The sequence below is a fragment of the Alexandromys fortis genome, unplaced genomic scaffold (assembly GCF_014885135.2).
Source record: "Alexandromys fortis isolate MF-2015 unplaced genomic scaffold, M_Fortis_MF-2015_v1.1 scaffold_1, whole genome shotgun sequence".
Classification (NCBI taxonomy): Eukaryota; Metazoa; Chordata; class Mammalia; order Rodentia; family Cricetidae; genus Alexandromys; species Alexandromys fortis.
The window spans coordinates 35,910,850-35,931,671 of record NW_026067927.1 but is presented as its reverse complement, the minus strand read 5'-3'; the positions used below and the strand labels follow the sequence as shown (position 1 = coordinate 35,931,671).

General features: G+C 48.5%; 1 protein-coding gene across 1 annotated transcript in view; it reads right to left on the bottom strand.

The window, feature by feature from the left end:
• Slc25a48 (solute carrier family 25 member 48) overlaps positions 1 to 20,822 on the bottom strand; it is a 35,386-nt gene that overhangs the window by 7,020 nt on the left and 7,544 nt on the right. The window contains exons 4-6 of the mRNA XM_050144232.1: positions 19,688 to 19,946; positions 3,671 to 3,928; positions 1,823 to 1,956 (exon numbers count right to left, since the gene is read on the bottom strand). Of these exons, the coding sequence (XP_050000189.1) occupies positions 1,823 to 1,956; positions 3,671 to 3,928; positions 19,688 to 19,946 (651 nt within the window). The remainder of the gene's footprint in view (positions 1 to 1,822; positions 1,957 to 3,670; positions 3,929 to 19,687; positions 19,947 to 20,822) is intronic.

The window sequence follows — 20,822 nt, the reverse complement described above, 5'->3', positions numbered from 1 at the left end:
AAAACTCAATAACAAGATAAATTGTAGACACTGTGAAAACACATGGAGGTCAAACAACGCACTCATCGATAATTCTTAAAGGTCCCTCAAAGACATAAGGGAGAAAACTGAGGAATTCCTAGAGCTGGATGAAAATGAAGACATCTATAGCTATGAAAGCTTCAAACGCAGCCCAGAGAGATGGTCAGGAAACAGCCCAACGGTGCATTTCAAAGTCTTAGGAAAACAAGAGCAGCCAAACCCCAAGCAGTGGGTGGGTTAAAAATCATTAAGATCGGGGCAGAAATGAGTGAAGTGGAAAATTTAAAAAAACATGCATAGAGTCAATCGAAGAGCTGGTTCTCTGAAAAAATAAGCAAGATTGACAACCCATGGCCAAACTAAGAGAGAGAGAGAGAGAGAGAGAGAGAGAGAGAGAGAATGAATTAAAACTTAGGGATGAGAAGGCTGAGACCGACCAGCCACAGGCTCTGGTGACGGTCAGACACTCCCTGGGGAACACTTAGAACACCCATGCTCCAAACAACTGGGAAGTCTGGAAGAAATGGATGAGATCCTTAGTGGCCTACTAAATTAGTTCAAGAGTATATAAACAATTTAAAAGATATAGGAAAATCAATGTGATAAAGCTGTAATAAAGTCTCCATCAAAGGAAAGTCCAGACCTGGATGGATTCACTGCTGAATTAAGTTATTTAAAAAAGAGCTGAAACTCATATCCCAGAAACTTCCATAAAATAGAAAAGCCAGAAACACCACCAAACTCATTCTACAAAACCAGTATGAGCCCGGCGGTGGTGGCGCACGCCTTTAATCCCAGCACTCGGGAGGCAGAGGCAGGCAGATCTCTGTGAGTTCGAGGCCAGCCTGGTCTACAAGAGCTAGTTCCAGGACAGGAACCAAAAGAAAAAGCTACGGAGAAACCCTGTCTCGAAAATCCAAAACAAACAAACAAACAAACAACCCAGTAAGACCCTGATACCAGAAGTAGAAAAAGACAACAAAAGGGAAATTATAGACCAATCTTCCCAATGAGCATAGATACAAAAGTTCTCAAAAAAACCTCACAAGCCTAATTAAAGAACACAATGAGAAGCCCATACACCATGATGAGGGTGCTTCCATTCCACGGACAGCTTGACTAAACATATGCAAATTAGTATAAATAGACAGAAATCACATGACCATCTCAATAGCTACAGGATAGGCCTTTGACAACACTGAACATGCTTATGACAACAGCCTCGAAGAAGCTGAGACTGGAAGGAACACACGTCAGCACACCAAGGGCTGAATGACAACCCATGCCATGCTAACTGCAGCAAACTGAAAACCTTCCTCTGAAATCTCAAAAGAGATGAGCGTATCCACTCTCTCATCTCCTGTCCAAGGTGGCGCTTGAAATCTGAGTTGGGAAGTATGACAATTCAAGGGAATTCAGGAATTCAAGGGAATTTAAGTAGAAAAGGAAGAATTCAAGTCACCCCTGTTTGCAGATAGCACAGCCTCATTTTTAAAAGTCTAAGGACTCCCAAACACTCAGACTTGATCCACAGTTTCAGTAAAGTAGCAGGGGACAGAACCAACTTATAAAATCTAATTTTCCATACACTAGTAACAAACTTGCTGAGAAAGAAGTCAGGAGGCGGGGGAAAAAAAAGGTCCCATCCCCATCCCCATCGCTTCATAAAACAGAAAATATCCAGGAATAAACTTCAGGACAGTCTCCAACACCTGCTCTCCCAGACCCGGACCTCACCCTCAGCACGTGTCCCAACCCTCTGCCAGGCTGTGGCTGACCCAGGGGGCTGTGTGCAGCTCACCTTCAAGCCTTCCTGCCGGTAACTCTGGGAGATACAGTCCAGGACTCCATTGTATTTGTTTATATAGACCCCATCAGCCTGGAGCCGACTTTTCACAACGTCCATCGGAGTTGCTGTCCCCCAGGAAATTGCCCCTGTAAAGTCCGAGAAAACAAGCTGTCTGTCTGGGGTCCTCAAGGCATGACTCCCTGAGGATGCTGTCCTTCAGAAACCCTGTAAGTGGCGGGGGATATGGGCTGGGAAGGGGACTTCTGGTCCTCTCCCTCCACCCGCTCTTGGCCTAGCAGAAGCCTCCTGCACCTGCTCTGCGGATTGGGGCGGAAGCGCTGTATTTATGAAGTGGTTGTGAGGACCTGGTGAAGTGATGCCTGTGGGAGCCTGGAGGATGAGACCAGGCCCCAGGGAGGCTCCACACATGGTGACATTTATCAGTGGGACAGCAATGGCTTCACAGAACTCTGTAGTAAGCACCGAGCACTCTGGGTGAGACCTGTGGCCACAGCCTTGCAGCTACCCAGAGGCAGGGTTTAATTAGAATCTGGGAAACCAAACAAAGCCTGTCACACAACCTCTCACTGAGAAGAACCAGCCTGCAGGCACAGTCTTTTTCTGTATAAAAGCTTTCCTACATCTGTGGCATAGAACTGAGGGGTCACATATAAGGGTCATCCTCACGGGATCAGCTCAAAAGTTCCAGTTTAAGCATTAGTGTGCCTTTAAAAGATTAGAAAAACTGGGGTGGTTTTTTGTTTGTTTGCTTCGTTTTGCTAACACAGAAATTGGCACATTATTGGCTGGCGAGAGACAACACCCAGTGTCAAAGTCCAGGGCAGCTGGCTTGCTAGGTTTGGTAACTAGTGCCCAGCAGCTCTCCAACGAGACATCCTGGACCCTCTGCCCATGCAGGCCTCCAGTGCCCAGCTTTCTGCCATGGCCTCTGGAAGCCTGTCTTGATGTTCATTCTCTCCTGCCCTTGTTAGGGCTCCTAGCTGCTTCCCTCTGTGTGTCTGGGACACTCGTCCCTCAGTCACTGTGAGGTTGTCATGAAATGAGGTCAGCAGGCCCTTGGCACCAACTCTCACACAAATGAGAACAGATGGGAACTTGAGGTCTGTTCCTGGGAGCAGGTCCAGGGATGGACCTCGGGCACACAGGGGTATTGGCACACGCCATTGTTGTATGGTCAAGGCATGGGCTCTGTGTGTGATCGCTATGAGTTTAAAACACAGATATCTCTGAGGAGGAGGAGGACGAGGGAAGGAAGAGGAGGCGGGGAGGAGGGGGAGCAGAAGAGAAAGATGTCTGAGAGGTAGTGGAGAGTCAGATCAAAGCTGGCACGGTAAAGCACTCAAGGCCCGCTGACTTTCCCTCTGAGACCTGCGGCCGTGGTGCAGGGTAGGACAGTAACAAGTCCATGGTGACAAAAGGAGCCAGCATGGCTACACTTGAATCTTCCTGCCTGCAGAGCCAGTCTGCACTGGCTTCATGGCTCCACACGCCCCTCACACCTAACAAAGTCTGATGCTCAGTGACAGTGGACCGCAAGAGTAGCTGTCACCAAAGTTCGGCAGTGCCTGCCACGGAGAACAAACTCAGAGTGAACCCAGTCCTCAGAGCCTAGTGAATTCACCCAGGACTCACAGCCCTGGAAGGAAGGACACGAGAGGTCAAAGGGCTGTTACCCCTAGGGATACGGCACAGAGTACATGAAATGAAGGGTCCTGAACGTATGGCTGGATAAGTCCAGCCTCCTCAGAGCTGGGAAGGTCATGGGGGACTCCTCTGCACGTACACCACCGTGACAGGCCCGGGACCCAGGGATGGGATTCCCACTGCTGTCGTCCTTACCTGCAATGCCACCTGCCAGCCACACCGCATAGGGGCTGGGCCCTGTGCAGGACTCAGGCGTGATCCATTCGCTCAGGAACACATAGGGAATAAAGTAAAGGCAATATCCGGGGACGTCCCTCAGCAGCATGGCACTGGATCCCCGGTACAGACCCGCCAGGCCCTCCGTCCGCACAATAGTTGCAATGCAGTGTATTGGTCCCTGGTACACTGCCTGCTCCCCTAGGGCCACTGCCCTGGGCTTCAATCCATGGCTGGCTGAGAAGACAGGAAGGAGATGGTGGCAAGTGACCAGGCAGGTAAGAGACTGGCCAGCCCCTGACATCATAGCCAGTTCATCCCATGACAGTATCCAATCACACAACTCATTTGTTTTTACTAAGGTATCTGTCACCTTTGGCAGCGGACACCAGAGTTTTGAGACGCCAACCAGGAGCCTTGGCAACACGTATACCAGATTGGAGAAACTCCCAGCCAAGCTGCTGGGAATCCCGGAGCCTTTTGGTCAACCATCACTTTGCATGTCTGAGCAGCTGTGATTGTAGAAGAAGCCCGCACTCATTTAAGATGGTCAAGTCAAGCTCACATTTGATGGGGAATTGATATTTATATTCTCTCTTTCTCCTTCCCTCCCTCTTTCCACCTCTCTCTCCCAACACCGTGTGTGTGTGTGTGTGTGTGTGTGAGAGAGAGAGAGAGAGACACACACACACGCATATATGAATGCCTGTACTCTGTGTGGTAAAATAAATGTGACTTGAAGCCAGGGCTGCCCTGGATGCAAATCCTCCTCCACCATTTACAAATGTCAGCATTGTCTGCCTTTGTTTTCTAATCCTTAAAAGACTGGCAGGCTGCTAATGTGGGATTCCCCTCTGTATGCTGTGGATATCACTGGTTGATAAGGGAACTGCTTTGGGCCTATAGCAGAGCTACAGGGGAGCAGAGCTAGGTGGGGAAAACTGGACTGAATGCTGGAAGAAAGAAGAGTCAAGTCAAGGGAGAAGCCATGGAGCCTCTGCTAAGGACAGATACGCTGAAACTTTGCTGGTAGGCCACAACCTGGTGGTGATGCACAGATGAATGGAGATGGGTTAAATTAATATGTAAGAGTTAGCCAATAAGAAGCAAGAGCTAATGGGGCAAGCAGTGATTTAAATAATATGGTTTCTGTGTGGTTATTTCGGGACTGAGCAGCCAGGAACCAACAAGCGGCCTTTCCCACTACAGGCTGCTGTCATGGATACAAGTCAGGCAGCAGGCCAGGTCCTCAGTGTGATGGACAGATTAGCGTTGGGTCCAATAAGTTAGCAAATGATGGTAAGAGGACCCACTGGCTGGCTAGAGGGTGGCATGTTCTGACTCATGCCAGCTGTGGCCTGGCTGTGCCCTAAAACAGCTGTAAGGCAGCATCAATGGACCTCAAGTCACTGGCTGTGTCCTTGTGTAGCAGGTCCCAGACCTTAGCATGTCTGACTCTATGATATTCTATCATTCAGGCCATAAAACTCAGCAGCACATAGACAGCACCACCTGCTAAAATGAGAACAAAGACCTCATCCATCAAAGTTCTGGGAAAGTCTCTAAATGTACTAACCTTGCTTTTCGGCTTCTGCAGTTCTACTTTTGGCTTATCTGTTCTTGTTAACTGAAGTGTGCCAGCCCAGGATGCTGGGTAATATTATTTTAAGGTGTGTTGCTTTTGTTTATGCTGCATTTGCTTAACTCTGTGAAGCTGTGATTCTTTGCTCGCCTAAAACTCCTGATGGTCTAAACAAAGAGCTAAACGGCCAATAATGAGGCAGGAGCCAGGATAGGCAGGGCTGGCAGGCAGAGAATAAATAGAAGGAAAACTCTGGAAGAGAAAGAGGAGCCAGTGGCCAGCCACCCAGCTATACAGCAAGCCATGGTGAAAGAAGTAAAGAAAGGTATACAGAAATGAGAAAGATAAAAGCCCAGAGGCAAAAGGCAGTCAGGATGTGTCCTGATTCAACGTCAAACTAACCAAGCCAGTTTATCATGGTGAGTGGGGACCTTCAGGGTAGGGGCCTACAGGATAGGAAATAAAAGCCTAGCAGCCTTTTGTCTCAAGTTAGGTTAAGGAAGAAGCTGCCTATCTTGGAAATTATCTTTACCTACCCCTGACTTTTCTCGCCATTTATCTGCCTGCCAGGAAGTCTTTCTAACTCCTGGTCTCTCAAAAGCAAAACCATAAGTTTAAGAAAAAAAATAAAGTCATCATGGCTTGGATGAATTGAAAAAAAAAAAAGAAAAAGAAAAGAAAAGTTGGCAAGAAACAAGTCAAGCTCAGGCCGGGCACTCAAAAGTAATAATAAGCCTCTATGTTTGATTTATTTGGAAGCTGGGTGGTGGGCTCCTCAATAAGAGTTAAAAGAGTTAAAAAAAAAAAAAAAAGGAAAACACCAGGATGTGGTTTTTGTGCTTCAGAGTGCATCCTGAGAAAGGTTCGGGGCTACACTGGGATCCCAAACACCCAGTGCCATTACCAGCCCGCTAATAAAGACTTTCTATTGGCTTAAACCCATGTTCAAGCAGTCTTCTCTGGTGGGTCCCCCACAACACATCAGGCTCAGGGGTGATGCTGGCTGGCTGTGGTTTGCTCTCTCTGTAGCGTCTCTGTGCACAGCAGCAGAGCCTTGGTCTCCCGCCCAGCCAGTCCTCCCAGGGCCCACCTGCCGCCCTTCTTCATGCTCCTCTTCTCTGTTGTGACTCAGGGTCAGAAAGGCCTTCCAACAGCGAGAAAGCGACTCTCCGTGTCCCATCTGAAGGCTCCGACTAACGTGATGGGACCAGGGACACTCAGGAAAGCCAACCACGACCACAACACTGAGTCACCTGGGCACGATTCCCTAATCCCAGCTCTGATTTGGTCTCACACAGGCTATAAACAGGAAGTACATGTTGTAAACAGGAAATGGCCTTTCATCCTGGGAGCTAACTCCCAAATCCCCAGACATTTCCATCTTTCTCCTATGAGCATCCAGCCCCATGGCTGCGCAGTTCAACAAGGAGAGTTCAACGAGGAGAGGGAAGGACACGAATTTTAACTCATCCCAGAATGCCACAAGATCAAGCGGAGGCAGCACTTGCCTGAGAAACATGCTTGAGCAAACTCCGACGTAAGCATTTCCACCTGTGTGGAGGAAGTAGGGTGAGGGGGAGAAAGGCCACCTTTGAGTTCTTTAGAACGAGAGCAGACACTCTGGCCTTTGACAGGCCCCAGAGATCATCATACGTTCTTTCCCAAAACTGGGACCATGCTACCGGTGTTATCCTGGGAAATTTGCCTTAGACCAAATAGGTGTCATTGTCTGGCTGTGTAAATGCTGGCCTGAGCCAGGGGTCAAGGCTTCCCCAGATCGTTTTCTACAGGGTGGCTTCCAGGAGTTACTGATTGAAAGGCCATGTCCTGATAAGGATCTGCTAGTTTGGCAGTACAGATGTCGCAAAAACACTGGTCCAACTGCCAACTAGCCCTGTCAATAAACCATTCTCCATCATCTCTCCTGAGTAAGCAATAAGAAATTTCCTTTGCGTTCTCCTAAGTTTACAACATAAGCAATCTAACTTTTATTGGTTTAGTATTACTCATCTGTGGCTATTAAACCGATATAATAGCGAGCGAAATATGAAACCAACGATAGTAGACATGAAAACAACCGTCAGGATGCTGACGCAGCTCTGCACCAACCCAGACTCACACTGTTCAAGCCTGTCAGCTTGGCAGTGCTACAACAAAGTACCTGTGGTAATCATCTTCTGAAGAGAAAAGGTTTCTTTTGGCTCACAGTTCGAAGGGGGTGTTCTTCCACTGATCAGGCGGAGCACCATGGTTACATAAGATGATTTCATGTGAGCACAGAATGTACACTGAGCACATCTGCCCCACATCCTGCTGCTCCCCCTCTCTCCTCTCTAGCCCCATGGTTCCCCACTCAGCCTGCTTTCACGCCGTGTGTACATATATGATTTTGGACACCTCTATAAACAGGAGTACATGTGTACATATGGTTGTGTGCACCTCTCTAAAATGTGAGATCCACAAATGAGAGGAAACACGCAATAATTTTTTCTGAAACTAACTTAATTTGCTGAATGGATTCTATCCAGGTGAGTCAGCTGTGTACTGTAAACTGTGTACAACCGCATTTTCTTCGTGCCTTCTGCTGCTGACAGCTGGGCTGCTGCATCAGCCCTGATGTGCAGGCGTCTGGGGGGGGGGGGCTGACGTGGAGCGGACAGGCAGCGGGATTTTAGTTCGTGAGGAACCTCACGTGACTTCCACGGTGGGTCGCCTGATTTGTACTCCTTCCGAAAGTTTCTCCCCACCCCCACATCTTCTCCAGCATTTGTTAGCTACTGTTTTCTTTTCTGTTTGTTTTTCTTGATTAGATTTTTCAAGATAAGTTTTCTCTGTGTAGCCCAGCCTGCCCTGGAACTTGCTTTGCAGACCAGGTTGGCCTCAAATTCAGAGCTCCACCTGCTTCTGCCTCCCAAGTGCTGGGATTAAAGGCGTGTGCCACTACTGCCCAGCTGTTACATTTTTTAACGATTGCCATTCTGACCAGAGATGGGATTTCAGGGTAGTTTAATTGGTGTTTCTCTGGTGATCAGTGAGGCTGATATTTGTTCATGTGTTTATTGGCCTTGACACGTGTCTACTAGGGCATCTATTGATTGGGTTGTTTGACTTGTTAAGCAGTTCTCTGGCTCTTTGTAGAATCTGGGTATTCGCCCTCTGTTAGCTGTCTAGCCATCGAGAGACTCCCTTTCTGGGGGCTCGCTCCTCACTCCATTGTTTCCTTTGCTGTGCTGAAGCCTTTTAGTTTCACAAGCCCCCTCCTGACAGCTGTTACCCTGATTTCCTGAGTGACTGGTGTCCCCTTCAGAAAGGGTGTGGACAGGCCAGTAAGAGGACTCAGCAGGCGAAGGCGCTGACTGCTGAGCCTGACAACCTGAGTTGGATTCTCCTAGGATCCACAGGATGGAAGGAGAGAACCAACTCTCACAAGTCGTCCTGAGATGGGCACACACATGCATGGTGTGTGGCTCCTCTTGTCCCGTGATATCCACACACCTGTGGATAGCGCGTGCGTGGCCTGTAGCTCGTCCTGTCCTGTGATATCCACACACCTGTGGATAGCGCATGCGTGGCCTGTGGCTCCTCCAACACTAAAATTAAACGGAATTTAAAACTCAGGGAGTCCTTGCCCAAGCTGATATCTTAAAGTGTGTTCTTTTATTTTTTCTCCAATGCATCCCAGGGTTTAGACCTTGCATTTAGAGTTGATTTTCATACAGGATGAGACGTAAAGATCTAGTTTCCTTCTCCTGATGTTGCTACCCAGTTTTGCCGGCAACATTTATATATATATATATTCTGTCTGTATGCCTGAAGGCCAGAAGAGGGCGCCAGACCTCTTTACAGATGGTTGTGAGCCACCATGTGGTTGCTGGGAATTGAACTCAGGACCTTTGGAAGAGCAGGCAATGCTCTTAACCACTGAGCCATCTCTCCAGCCCCCCCCCCCCCCCCCCCCCCCCCCCCCCCCCCCCCCCCGGCAACATTTCTTGAAAACCCGTCTTTTTCTCCAATATATAGTTTTGGCTTGTCAAAAATCAATTGCCTATCGTTGTGAGCATCTATATTTGGATAATCCATTCTATTCTATTCTATTCATGGTCGACATGTTTGGTTTTGCTCCTATGACTCCACAGTACAACTTGAAATCAAGTATGTTGATCCCTCCAGCATCTTTTTGCTTAAGATTATTTTGGTTTTCAGGAGTCTTGTGCTTCCACGGCTATTTTGGGGGGAGCATATTTTGAGACAGGGTTTTGCTGTAGTTTTGGAGCCTGTCCTGGAACTCGCTCTATTGACCAGGCTGGCCTAAAACTCACAGAGATCCAGCTGTCTCTGCAATTAAAGGCATGTGCCACCACTGCCCGGCTTCCCCCCCTACCACAGGTATTTTAAGATTGTTTTTCAGTTTCTGTAAAGAACGACACTGGAAGGTTGGTGGCTTTACCTTTATATAAGGCTTAGTACTTCTCTCAGCTTTCAATATTACCTTCGCTCTCTTGTGTGGTGTTATGGCTATAACATGGCGCCAGCAGGTTCTTTTCTTGTCTGTTTGGTGTTCTAAACGCCTCCCAGTTCCAGGTGTGCATCTGTGTCTCTACACGTGGGGAGCCCTGCGTTATTATTTTGTTGAATATATTTATATGCCTTCAGGCTGAGTTCTTCTGTCACCCCTTGACTTGTAAATGATCTTTTGATGGTGCCCAATAGAGCTCATATCACTTAATCTCTGTCAATTTCTGAATGCTCTATAATCAATCTTTTCTCAGACCTGATAGTCTGTCTTCTATTTGGGCCATTCATTAGTGGGGTTTTATAGAGTTTATTTGACTTAGTGAACTTGTATTTCTTAAATTTCCATTTTATTTGTATTCCGAATTTTTCTTTATTGAGTTCCTATGTCAAATCCTGTTTGATTCTGTTCTTTCATTTATTTATTTGTATTCTATTCAGTTCATTTGATATTTCATTTGTATCCTCTGATTTATTAAACATTCTTATAATCCTTCCTTTGAATTCTTTATCTGGGCTTTAATGCAATGCTCTCTCATTGAGAGCCATTGTTATCTTGATTTCCATGCTTCTTATATATTTTGTTCAGACTTATGCCTTTGTGCGTATTGTGCTGACTGGATTTTATCAGCTGTATTATTTCTGTTGCTTTATCTGCAATGTCCAAAGTGGGCTAGATTATGGCAGGGTTGAGTGTACAACTTAGCAGTTAAACTCTCAATCCATATGCGCAAGGTACAGGTATGGTCCCCTATAACTCACCAAGAACATGAACCACAGAAACAACCGTAGCAGTTGGAGAGGAAGACCACTGCGTCAATGTCATACTAGCCAGCTGAAAGTAACCATCCCTTTGACTTCAATAAGTAGCAAGGAATAAAAGAACAAGGGTATTAGTTGCTAAGGCTAGGAGGAAAGGAAGCAGGCTGGCTGGTAGTATTGCACCAACTGAGAAAAATGTTGAGACGGAAAAGCAGCCGAGAAGGGGAAGTTGGGATAGTTTTAGGGCCACTGGAGCTCAAAGATTTTTGGAGCTATGGAAGGCAGAAATAAAAATCGAAAGTGCAAGGAACTAAAGAGGAGAGATAGGAATGAACGACAATACACGGAAAAGAACAGTAGGTTGTGGGCATTAGGACAGGTGGAAAAACACAGGGCAATCGTAAAACCTAATCAAGCAATATACAAACTCAAATAAGATGAGTGTGATATAATTCTGTAAGAGTGAAGATTATAAATTAACAAAGCTTAAAAGTAACCAAAAGTAAAAACACATCATTTTATAAAAGTCCAATAGATGAAAAATACCACATCAGTCAGTGTTTCTCCCTTAGCGGGATGGGTTTTGAATTCTTTCCCTGCTGGGATGTTTCCTGGGGCAAACTGCTAATTGGAGGAAGTTCAACTTGCGATTACAGTTCCAAGCTATACAAGCAGATTTGTGGAGTATGGGAACAGTCACACACGCTTCCTTTCAGAGCGAGTTTCTGGGGCACTGTGCTGACTGTGTAGCTCTCAATCCAGAGAGTTGGGGCTCTCTCTCCCTCCCACTCCGCTCTCTCTCCCTCCCACTCCACTCTCATTCTGCAACAGCACAGGTGCCCCCTTGCTCAGCCAACTCAGCCTCACGCACACCCTTGGGGTCCAAGACTTCAGATTCTACCCACAATGCATCTGGCCCTTAGTCCCACCACGTAAGCAGCCCTTCTCCCTGGCTGCACAATTTTATTTTACGAACTAGTTCAGGGCGGGCAGCATGCACCGAATGCCTAACCCTAAATACTTCTGAACGCAAGTCCTAAAGTTCGAGGCGTCATCTTGCCCCCCTTAGCGATCGGGTTCAAACTCTACATTGATTAGCCCTCTATCTAATCTAGGATCTCTAGTGAAGCTGTCATTTGACCCCATGGTGTCCTTTACAGCAGTTTTCTCCTCCAGGAAGGAATCTAGTCTTTCCATCTATAACATTTCCACGGCCTTCAGCGGTTTTTTATGACACCAACTTGCTGGAGGAAGACAGCCGGTCTCTTCTTGTTATAGAACATTCTCACTCAGGGCGTGTCTGAAGTGCCCTTGTTCTTACACTGAAGCAGTCTGTTCCTCATGTTCCTTCCCTGTTTGTCTTGCCTCCGTTTCCTGAGCCCCCAGTCTTTGCCGCCTACTTTTTTTTAATCAGTTTGTTTTTAAATTTACAATTAATAAAAAACTTAGCACTGAAGTGTATAGTTGGTGAGCTCTGCCGACTGCATGCACCTCTGTAACCACACCCACCACGAAAATCATTTCCTACATTGGCAGCAAAGGGCTGTGATCTCCACAGCTGCAAGGCTGTCCCGATACTCAAGGTCAAAGAACACCACCATACAATCAGGGAGGTGCTCGCTCACCGAGAAGCAAACCACCTTTGGGGCACTGGCTGTTTGGGGTACACCTCACAAGTTCAGCGGCACGCACAATTCACGCTGGTGCCACAAAGCATGTCATCAGCTGCAGATATTACAATTCTAGGCCCACATAAAAATCTGTCACAGTTCTAACAGTAAAGGCCTCAAGGGATGAAGACTTTGTACTGTACATGTCAACTCAGCAGCTATGGTAGGAACCAGAGAAAACTACGCCTGACACTAGACAGCTGCTGAGTAGGTTCTGGAATTTTCTTCCAGAAGACCACAGGAGTCCCCATCAGGACACCATGCAGCACTGTATGTTCTATGCCTGGGCCCAGAGGGTGTGATCTGGACTCCCAGCCATAACTCTAGCAGGGGCTAACGTGGTTGGTGAAGCCTAAATGGGAATGATTCTTATACACTGATTTGGGGGTAACCAGAGAATGGTTCCTGCAAATGTGTGCACTTGAATTTCCCATACTTGCTTGTCATTTGCCCAAGGAGGCTACGGAAAGTTACAGGATGGAACAGGGCCCAGCTCACTAAACCACTGATGCCCCACCAACACCCTGAACCTTCCAGCGTCGGTCCTGGGGAAGGAGTTGGGGCATATACGTGTGGAAGGATTGACAGTCAGCAATAATTTCTTCTAAAGTGAAGTATTTTAATTTTTCTAACTATAATTTTTATTGTATAATGAGGATATATATAAAACAACTTTTGATCACTTCTTAGCGTGAATGCTTTGCCACCGAGACCACTGCCACTAAAGGCACTGGCCTCCCTAAAACAAAGGCATGTTACCTTCACTCTGGATCTCAGAAGGCCCGTGGTTCCCTTGGTGCCAATTCAAGTGCTCTACGCCAAGATGGACAGGATGTTTGCAATAAGGGAATGGGTGCGACCTTGAGTCTCACTTCGCCTTGGGATGGGAAGTATCCCATCCCTTGTGTAGATCTATTAGGCCCCCTGCCTCATCAGCTTAGCCACATCATGACTCCTTTGACAGAAGACTGCGGCTGGTTCTATGGCTAACTGATTCTAACTGGTTCTGAAAGCATTGGTGTCCTGTTAGCTGGCCTCACCTCTGACAAGTGTCTCCCTCTGTAGGATGCTTTTTTAGCGTTGGGGGCAGGGAGTAGAGGTCTGGATTTGATACTTCCATTTTCTGAGTATGTTGTCTAATCCTTTGTGCTGGTGAGATTTTTACTTCATTGTTATTGTTTGTTTGCCAGACTGACACAGGTTGAGGACATCTGGGAAGAGGGCTACCAATTGAGAAAATGACTCCATCAGACTGCCCTGCAGGCAAGCCTGCAGGACATTTTCTTGATTGCCAATTGATGTGGAAAGAACCTAACCCACTGTGAGTGGTGCCATACCTGGGCAGGAAGTTGTAAATTGTATAAAAAGAAGCCAAGCTGGGCAAGCCATGGAGAGGGTGCTGGCTGATTTTACTAGAGTCATCTGTAAGGAGGAAACCTTAATTGAGAAAATGCTTCCATAAGATCTATCTATAAGGCATTTTCTTAATTAATTATTGATGGGGGAAGGCCAACCCATTATGGGTAAGGGCCATCTGGGCAGGTGGTCCTGGGTTCTATAAGGAAGCAGGCTGAGCAAGCCATGGGAACAAGCCAGTGAGCAGCTCCCTTCCGTGGCCTCTGCAGCAGCTCCTGCCTCCAGGTTCCAGCCCCTTGAGTTCTTCTTCTGGCTCCCACCATTGATGGACTGTGATCTGTAAGTGTGAGCCAAATAAACCCTTTCCTCCCCAACTTGCTCTGGTCACGGTGTTTCGTCACCGCCGCAGAGACCCTAACTAAGACACAGAGCGAGCAGGTAAGCCGTGTTCTTCCACCATCCTTCATTTCCTACACACGGGTCCCCACTCTGAGGTCCTACCCTTCATGATGGACTGCACGATATGAGACGAAATGAGCTTCTTCTCTAGAGCTGCTTTTTATCAGTGTCTTATCACAGCAATGCAAAGTGAACACTCTGGAAAAGTACACTTCCTCATGATAGGACTCTGACTCCGTGGCCTGTCTCCAAACAGTTTCTGGGTCCCTGAGCAGGACCTCCACAGGCTCACACACTTGACATTCAACCAAGACTGACTCCCTAAATCATGTTCTCATCCACAGGTCTAAGGGAAGAGGCATCCAACAGCATGGTGGCATTCTCCGGGACAGACAAACCGGCTATGCCCACCTTGGGTTGGGTTTGGGCATGAGCAGGCTGGCAGGCCCCTCAGGTCACATGCCCAGGAAGTTCTCAGCTGGGATGTTATTTGTTAGCTATTATTTCCCAAGAGTCCATTAGTTTCCCCAGGGCTTGGTGGCTCCAAAAGAGTCAGGTGCTTCCACAGAAAGAACTCGGCATTATAAGTAGGCCAGGATGTGTGTTCCAGTTCAGTTACCATTTACTGTACAACCATGTACAAAGGCCTGAACCCCATGGGCCTTTGTTCCTCATCTATTAAGTGGGGCAGAGGTGAACAGTCAGTCCACTTCCTTGGCTTTGTGATTTAGACAATGATACGAACACACTGTGAACTGTGTGCTGTGAGAACGGACTTGGCTCAAGAGAAACAGTTTCCATTCCTATGTGTGCTGCCCTATTCAGATAGGAGCCTGGATTCTGAAAGGATACACCTGTCTACCTTGTCACCTGTAGTTAAACCTGTGGGAGATCTGGGAACAAGAATGTTCAAGACTGAAATCAAGTCCAGAAATCAGGGTAACACTTGTCCATTGAGTAAAAACAAAAACCAACACCATGGTGTCCCTCCAATGCATGTAACTTTAACAAAGGTCTGTTATGTTTACTGCATGGCTATAGGCAGTCTCTCTACAAACATCCTCCTTCCACTTTTAGGCTCCCAGAGTCCCAGCCAGAGCCCCAGCCCTCACTACCTTTTGGCATCTCAGAGCCTCCTGGAGAAGCATAGCCAGGGTACAGAGTCCTGGAACGTCTCCCAGGTTTTGTCTCTTGTGTTCCCAGGGGGGTCCTGACTTTCCACATAGTTCCCTTAAATGGGAAATGAATTGAGCTATCATCAGTAATTCCTGCACTTAGGGAATCTTAGAAAATCTGTTGCTCCTCCCAACATGCCTGGAGAAGTATGCAGTATGCAAGTGTGGTATGTGTGTATATGAGACGTGCACATGTGGTGTGTGTGTACATGAGACGTGCACATGTGGTATGTGTGTATATGAGACGTGCATATGTGGTATGCATCCAGGTAGATGAGAGCATCACTGGCCATCTGTCTCTAGGATACAGCTGGATGGGACAACAGGAAAATCGCTGGCCTCAACATCTAGCTCCCATTTCCAGTCAGGCCCAATAGGGTGCCCAGGTCTGCTCATTCCCGCCAGTCATAATGCTGAAGGGGAAACATATTTCTTCCCTGAGGGGCACATCTGAAAGACTACATGCATACCAATGGGCGGGAGCCCCAGGAGACTAGTTCTGGCAATCCGGAATAGTTTGGAGGTGGGTTAAATGCTGTGTGGCACGCAATGGCCCTGGGTGCTGCCTGGAAGGGAATTCCCTTTCCACTTCAGCAGCTGCCGAAGCAAATGACAACAGCCCTCTGCACAGCAGTTTCACAATGCGTACCAAGAATCTTAAAAATGGCCACACCCTTGCGCCCACGCGTGAACCAGAGAGCCCACGCACTGAGGGAAATAACCCTAATGAAGGCAATTCTTTCTAAACAAGTTGGCCAGAGACTTCACGGTTTTCGGGAGAAGACAAACTGCAAACAGGATAAATGGCCACCAGCGGGGACAGTTCTAACTAGTAGAGTTACCAGCCACACAGGGGACAAGGACACTGTGCTAAAAGTTCCGTGGACATCCATTCTGTCCTCGCTGTGCGGGGACACATCTGAGGCTCCGTGGCACCAAGTGGGTCATCCTAACTTTCTAAGGTACTGGCAGCCTAACTCCAGAAGTGGAATTCTTACCATAGGATACTGGCCCTGTCTGTGTGCATGCGTGACTTTGTGCATGTGTGTGCATGCGTGTGTACATGTGCAATGTGTGTTTGAGGGAATAGTGAACGTCTATTTTAAGAACCTATTTTAAATAAATGCATATGTTATTTGAATGACAGAGAAACTGTGTCTGCTTTTGTGGGGAGAACCAGAAGATGTAAAACTGTCTGGTCTGGGTGAATTCTCTTAAAATCCTTAGGCTAAGTAAGATTAGCAAAGGCCAACACCTTAGTGAGTCAGCAGTGTGTGTCTCCTGGGGGGTCATACAGGGTGGCAGGGCAGGTTCGGTGTTCTGGTCAGTTTTCAGCTATGGGACACCACTCATACACATTCAGGAGGAAGTCACTGGCTCTCCCCAAAAGATGAGCTGGGCCACCTCACTGTGACCTCCAAATCTGTCACATTTCCTAAAGTAGGGAACACGGTCATCTGGCGGTTAGCTCCAAATGCCAGGCCGCCTCTCACATCACACGATCACTGCCCTGGAAGTGAACTGGAAAATCTGAATTAAAACCACAAACCAAGGGAGATCTCCCCAGTGGTGCCCACACGTCCTGCAAATGCTCAGGTCAGCAAAACCATCGTTCACGAGGGCTGGATCTGCAGCGGAGACTGCCATCCTGAAGTTCTCCCTGGCCCTGCACAAGGCCACAGGGTGGTCTCACTGCATGTCCTTGGAACTGAAGTACCTGGCATTTTCCAACTGCAATATTTAAAGTACAACTTTCTGTCTTGTCCTCAAATAATCAGAGGCTCCAAACACGTCAGGCCACAGGACAGCTGCCATGAGGGAACAGAGTCACGGCTGTCCCCTTGGAAGGACACCACGCAGGTCACCACAGCCCCTGCTGCTCCTGCTGCGTTCAGATACTGGCGCTGCCCCATCTGCCTGGGTTGTAGCTTTTCAAGAGCAGAGGGAGGCATGCAGTGATATATGCCTCGGGTTCGTGTTTTAACCAAAAGAGGAAAGCTGAAATATGGAAGGAAGGACGTGTCTCAACAAGATGGAAAAAGGAGGACTTTCTAGGTCCTCTGCTCCCTGTGTTACTGAAGGAGGACTTCCTAGGGCCTCTGTTCCCTGTGTTACTGAGGGAGGACTTCCTAGGCCCTCTGCTCCCTGTGTTACCGAGGGAGGACTTCCTAGGCCCTCTGCTCCCTGTGTTACCAAGGGAGGACTTCCTAGAACTTCTGCTCCCTGTGTTACTGAAGGAGTACTTCCTAGGGCCTCTGTTCCCTGTGTTACTGAAGGAGGACTTCCTAGGCCCTCTGCTCCCTGTGTTACTGAGGGAGGACTTCCTAGGGCCTCTGCTCACTGGTGTTACCTCCTCTAAACTGCCTGAAATTTCTCTTTCTAGCCCGAGAGTTCACAAGAAGCAAATTAATGAAAACCACATCCTTCCTCATTTTCTAGAGAGAGTCCTATCTGGTGATGCTCTGCCTCCCACAACCCTTCTTCAGAGTTCCTCTGACATTTGTGGTCAGCAGAAGCCTTGTCCCAAGCAGCCATGATGAGAGGTGAAGAGAATGGCCAAGTGCACAGCCTGACTTAGTGACTCGGAGCCCCCTTTCAGAGTCCAGGAACTGGGAACTGGGCCATTTTGGAGACATACCCCTAGCCCAGCTCTCTCCTGAAATCTGAAACTTTGTACGTGAAAAATTTGTTCAAAGTCTTAGGTGTCCAGAAGTTATAAAATCACTATAACCTTAGCTTCTATAAGCCAGAAGCTCACCCATGGGCTCAGAGTGAGACCTGTGCTATTATCTCGCTAAACCTCCAGCTAGGATAAGACTCCAGGCTATGAGGCCTGTCTGCTTCCCTGGCAGGTACCCAGAAGTCAGGGCATTGTGAAGATCAGACAAGCAGGATTCCTGCCATGGAGTCTAATGTGTCACAGGGCTCTGTGCTATGTGGCCCCCATGGCTGTGACCCACTGAGCCCAACTCAGTGGACTCGTGGGCATTGCTGAGGTGGCTCCTCCTTCCACTCACTCAGGTAAGCTGTCTTTGTCTTCTCTGTCATCTGAGACCTGGACATAGGCTCTGAGGACTAGAGCTCTGTCAACCCTCCTCTTTGGGCTCCCTGAGGGCTTGTCTCCTGCATGCTCAGAAGGACAGACAGACACATATTCCTTTTCTGTTGCTGCCTTGAGGGGTTTATGACAGCGGGTTTCCCCCAGGACCCCAGAGAACTGCCACATGAGGTCAGAGCCAGGGGCTCACACAGGCATAGTCAGGGAAGGCCAGAGCTGGGCGCTCACACAGGTGTGGTCAGGGAAGGCCAGAGCCGGGCGCTCATACAGGTGTGGCCAGGGAAGGCCAGAGCCAGGTGCTCACACAGGTGTGGTCAGGGAAGGCCAGTCTTCCTGTTATGCCTCTCTTGGAGCTGGGAACTCATGGTCTCTGTGTTTCCACTGGTCAAAGGGATTACCTAGGAGGTGGTATGCTAGAAAGATCTGAACTTCCTAGGTGGGTGGATCCTGACCCAGGCAGGCCGTACCTCAGGCTCTCACACTCCAGGTGAAGCAGGCCTGAGTGTCCTGCTCCAATATTTTCAAGCCTCCTTATCCCCTGTTCTCAACTGTACTCCCAGCCCCCCAGATCTAGCCTGGCTGAGAGTCTGTATTCTCCCCACAGGACATCCAGTTTCTGTCAAGCTCTTAGATGGAGGCATCTGGAGATGAGGTGAACGGGTCCTGTTCCAGGGTCCTCAGGTTAGAGCCCTGAGTGTCTGTGCCGACACTGACTTTATATATTGGAGAGACACATCCTCAGGGCAGCTGGGCCACAGGCTCTCCCTGTGCCCTGGGGGAGCATCAGCCTCACGCTCACAGGGCTTCAGGCCTGCACTAGACCCTCCCTGGACAGAGAGCTATGGACCGGGGCCAGGATGCTCCTGAATAAGCTGAATAAGCTGTGGGACCCACATGTGTCACACAGCCAAACCCCAGCCTCGCTGAGCAGAGCAGACACACAGCAACAGCCGAAAGGGGCTTAGCATATCCATAATATGACAGAAAAGACCAGGGCTCCTGCCCCTCCAGCCTAGAAAGGGAAACAGAGGTAGGGAGAGAGCAACACCTCGTCTTAGAAGATGGTAAAAATTAGCGGGAGAACCAAGAACAAAACTCTGAGGCATTGAAATACACCTCCCCCAGTGCCCAACTCCACCAAAACAGACACAACACACAGTGCTTGCCCCGCCCCCTTGTCTCCTCTGGCACCGAACTCCACCAAAGCGGACACACAGCGTACACCCCCTCCTCCTTTCCCTTCTCTGGCACCGGACTCTACCAAAGCTGACATACAACATGCACCCCTTCCTTTCTTCTTCCTCTGTTGAAGCCTCTTTCGAGAGCAGCATGGAAAATGAGAGACGGCGCTTGTAGTGAACAGGAAGGGGATAGCCTTGATCACTAACGAGGCTATGAACAATGGCACCCCAGATCCAGCCAAGAGCAGAAAGGTCACACACAGGTCCTCAACACTGGATTTTCCCCCCATTGGCCTCTTACCTTCCCGAAAAGGCTGTGTTTGCATCTGCAGTCGGATCTTGATGAGTTCCGCAGGCCCGCCCAGTCCGACGGAGACCATTCCAGCCACCATGCTTGCCAGGAGTAGGTCCGACAGGCTTCGGCCAGGGCCAGCCTCAGGCTCCCCATAGCGGTGCCGGCTGAGGAACCGTTCTGTATTACTGAAGACCCCAAACACCACCGAGTTGTAGACAGCAATGCTGGCCACAGGGAAAGACATGCCCTTGAAGAAGCCAAACACCTGTGCAAGGGGCCCAGAGGGAGGAAGTGTGAGGCCAAACCACGCCCCAGGGTCTCTGTCTACATACCAGGTGTGGGACTCCCTGATGCTCTCAGCCTCCCTCCTGGGAGCTTCAGGTAATGCATGCATCCGGAATCAATAATCCACTGTATCAGAGAAGAGCCCCCCAAAGGGTCTAGATGACATGGGAAAGACAGAGGAGGAGGAAGGCCACATGCCACCCAGGTGGTCATTCTAGACCTAAAGATGAGCCTTCGCACAATGCAATCTTGGTGCCATATAGATGTTAATGTTAAGATCGTGTGTGTGTGTGTGTGTGTGTGTGTGTGTGTGTGTGTTCCATATGTCGCGGAAAAAACAGGGGCTGTGTCTTTAGTATATCTGGGGGGCTTTTAGGAGGAGCGGGGGATATTTTTTCTCTTATACACTTCTTCTCTCGCCCCACACACCCCGCTCTCTCTCTCTCTCTCTCTCTCTCTCTCTCTCTCTCTCTCTCTCTCTCTCTCTCTCCCATTACTTTCTGTGTGCCAAGTCCTGGGAGGCGCCAATAACAAAACAGCCTTCACCATACAGAGCTCATGGTCTGGAAGTAAGGCAGATGAGGGTGGGGCTGGAGAGTACAGAAAAATTGACGGGCAATTCAGTACAACTCACTAAGTCTGTGTAAGTCTGTGATGAGGGGCTAACAAAGGGATCTCCCAGGGGTGCTAGGGATAGCCTGTAGGTCCCCCTCCACACACAGACACATAAATACATATACATACAAACATACATATGAACGTGATGTGGGAAGTCCTTCTGTATATGTGTTGCTTTATTGGCTGATAAATAAAGCTGCTTTGGTCTATGGCAGAGCAGAATAAAGCGAGGTGAGAA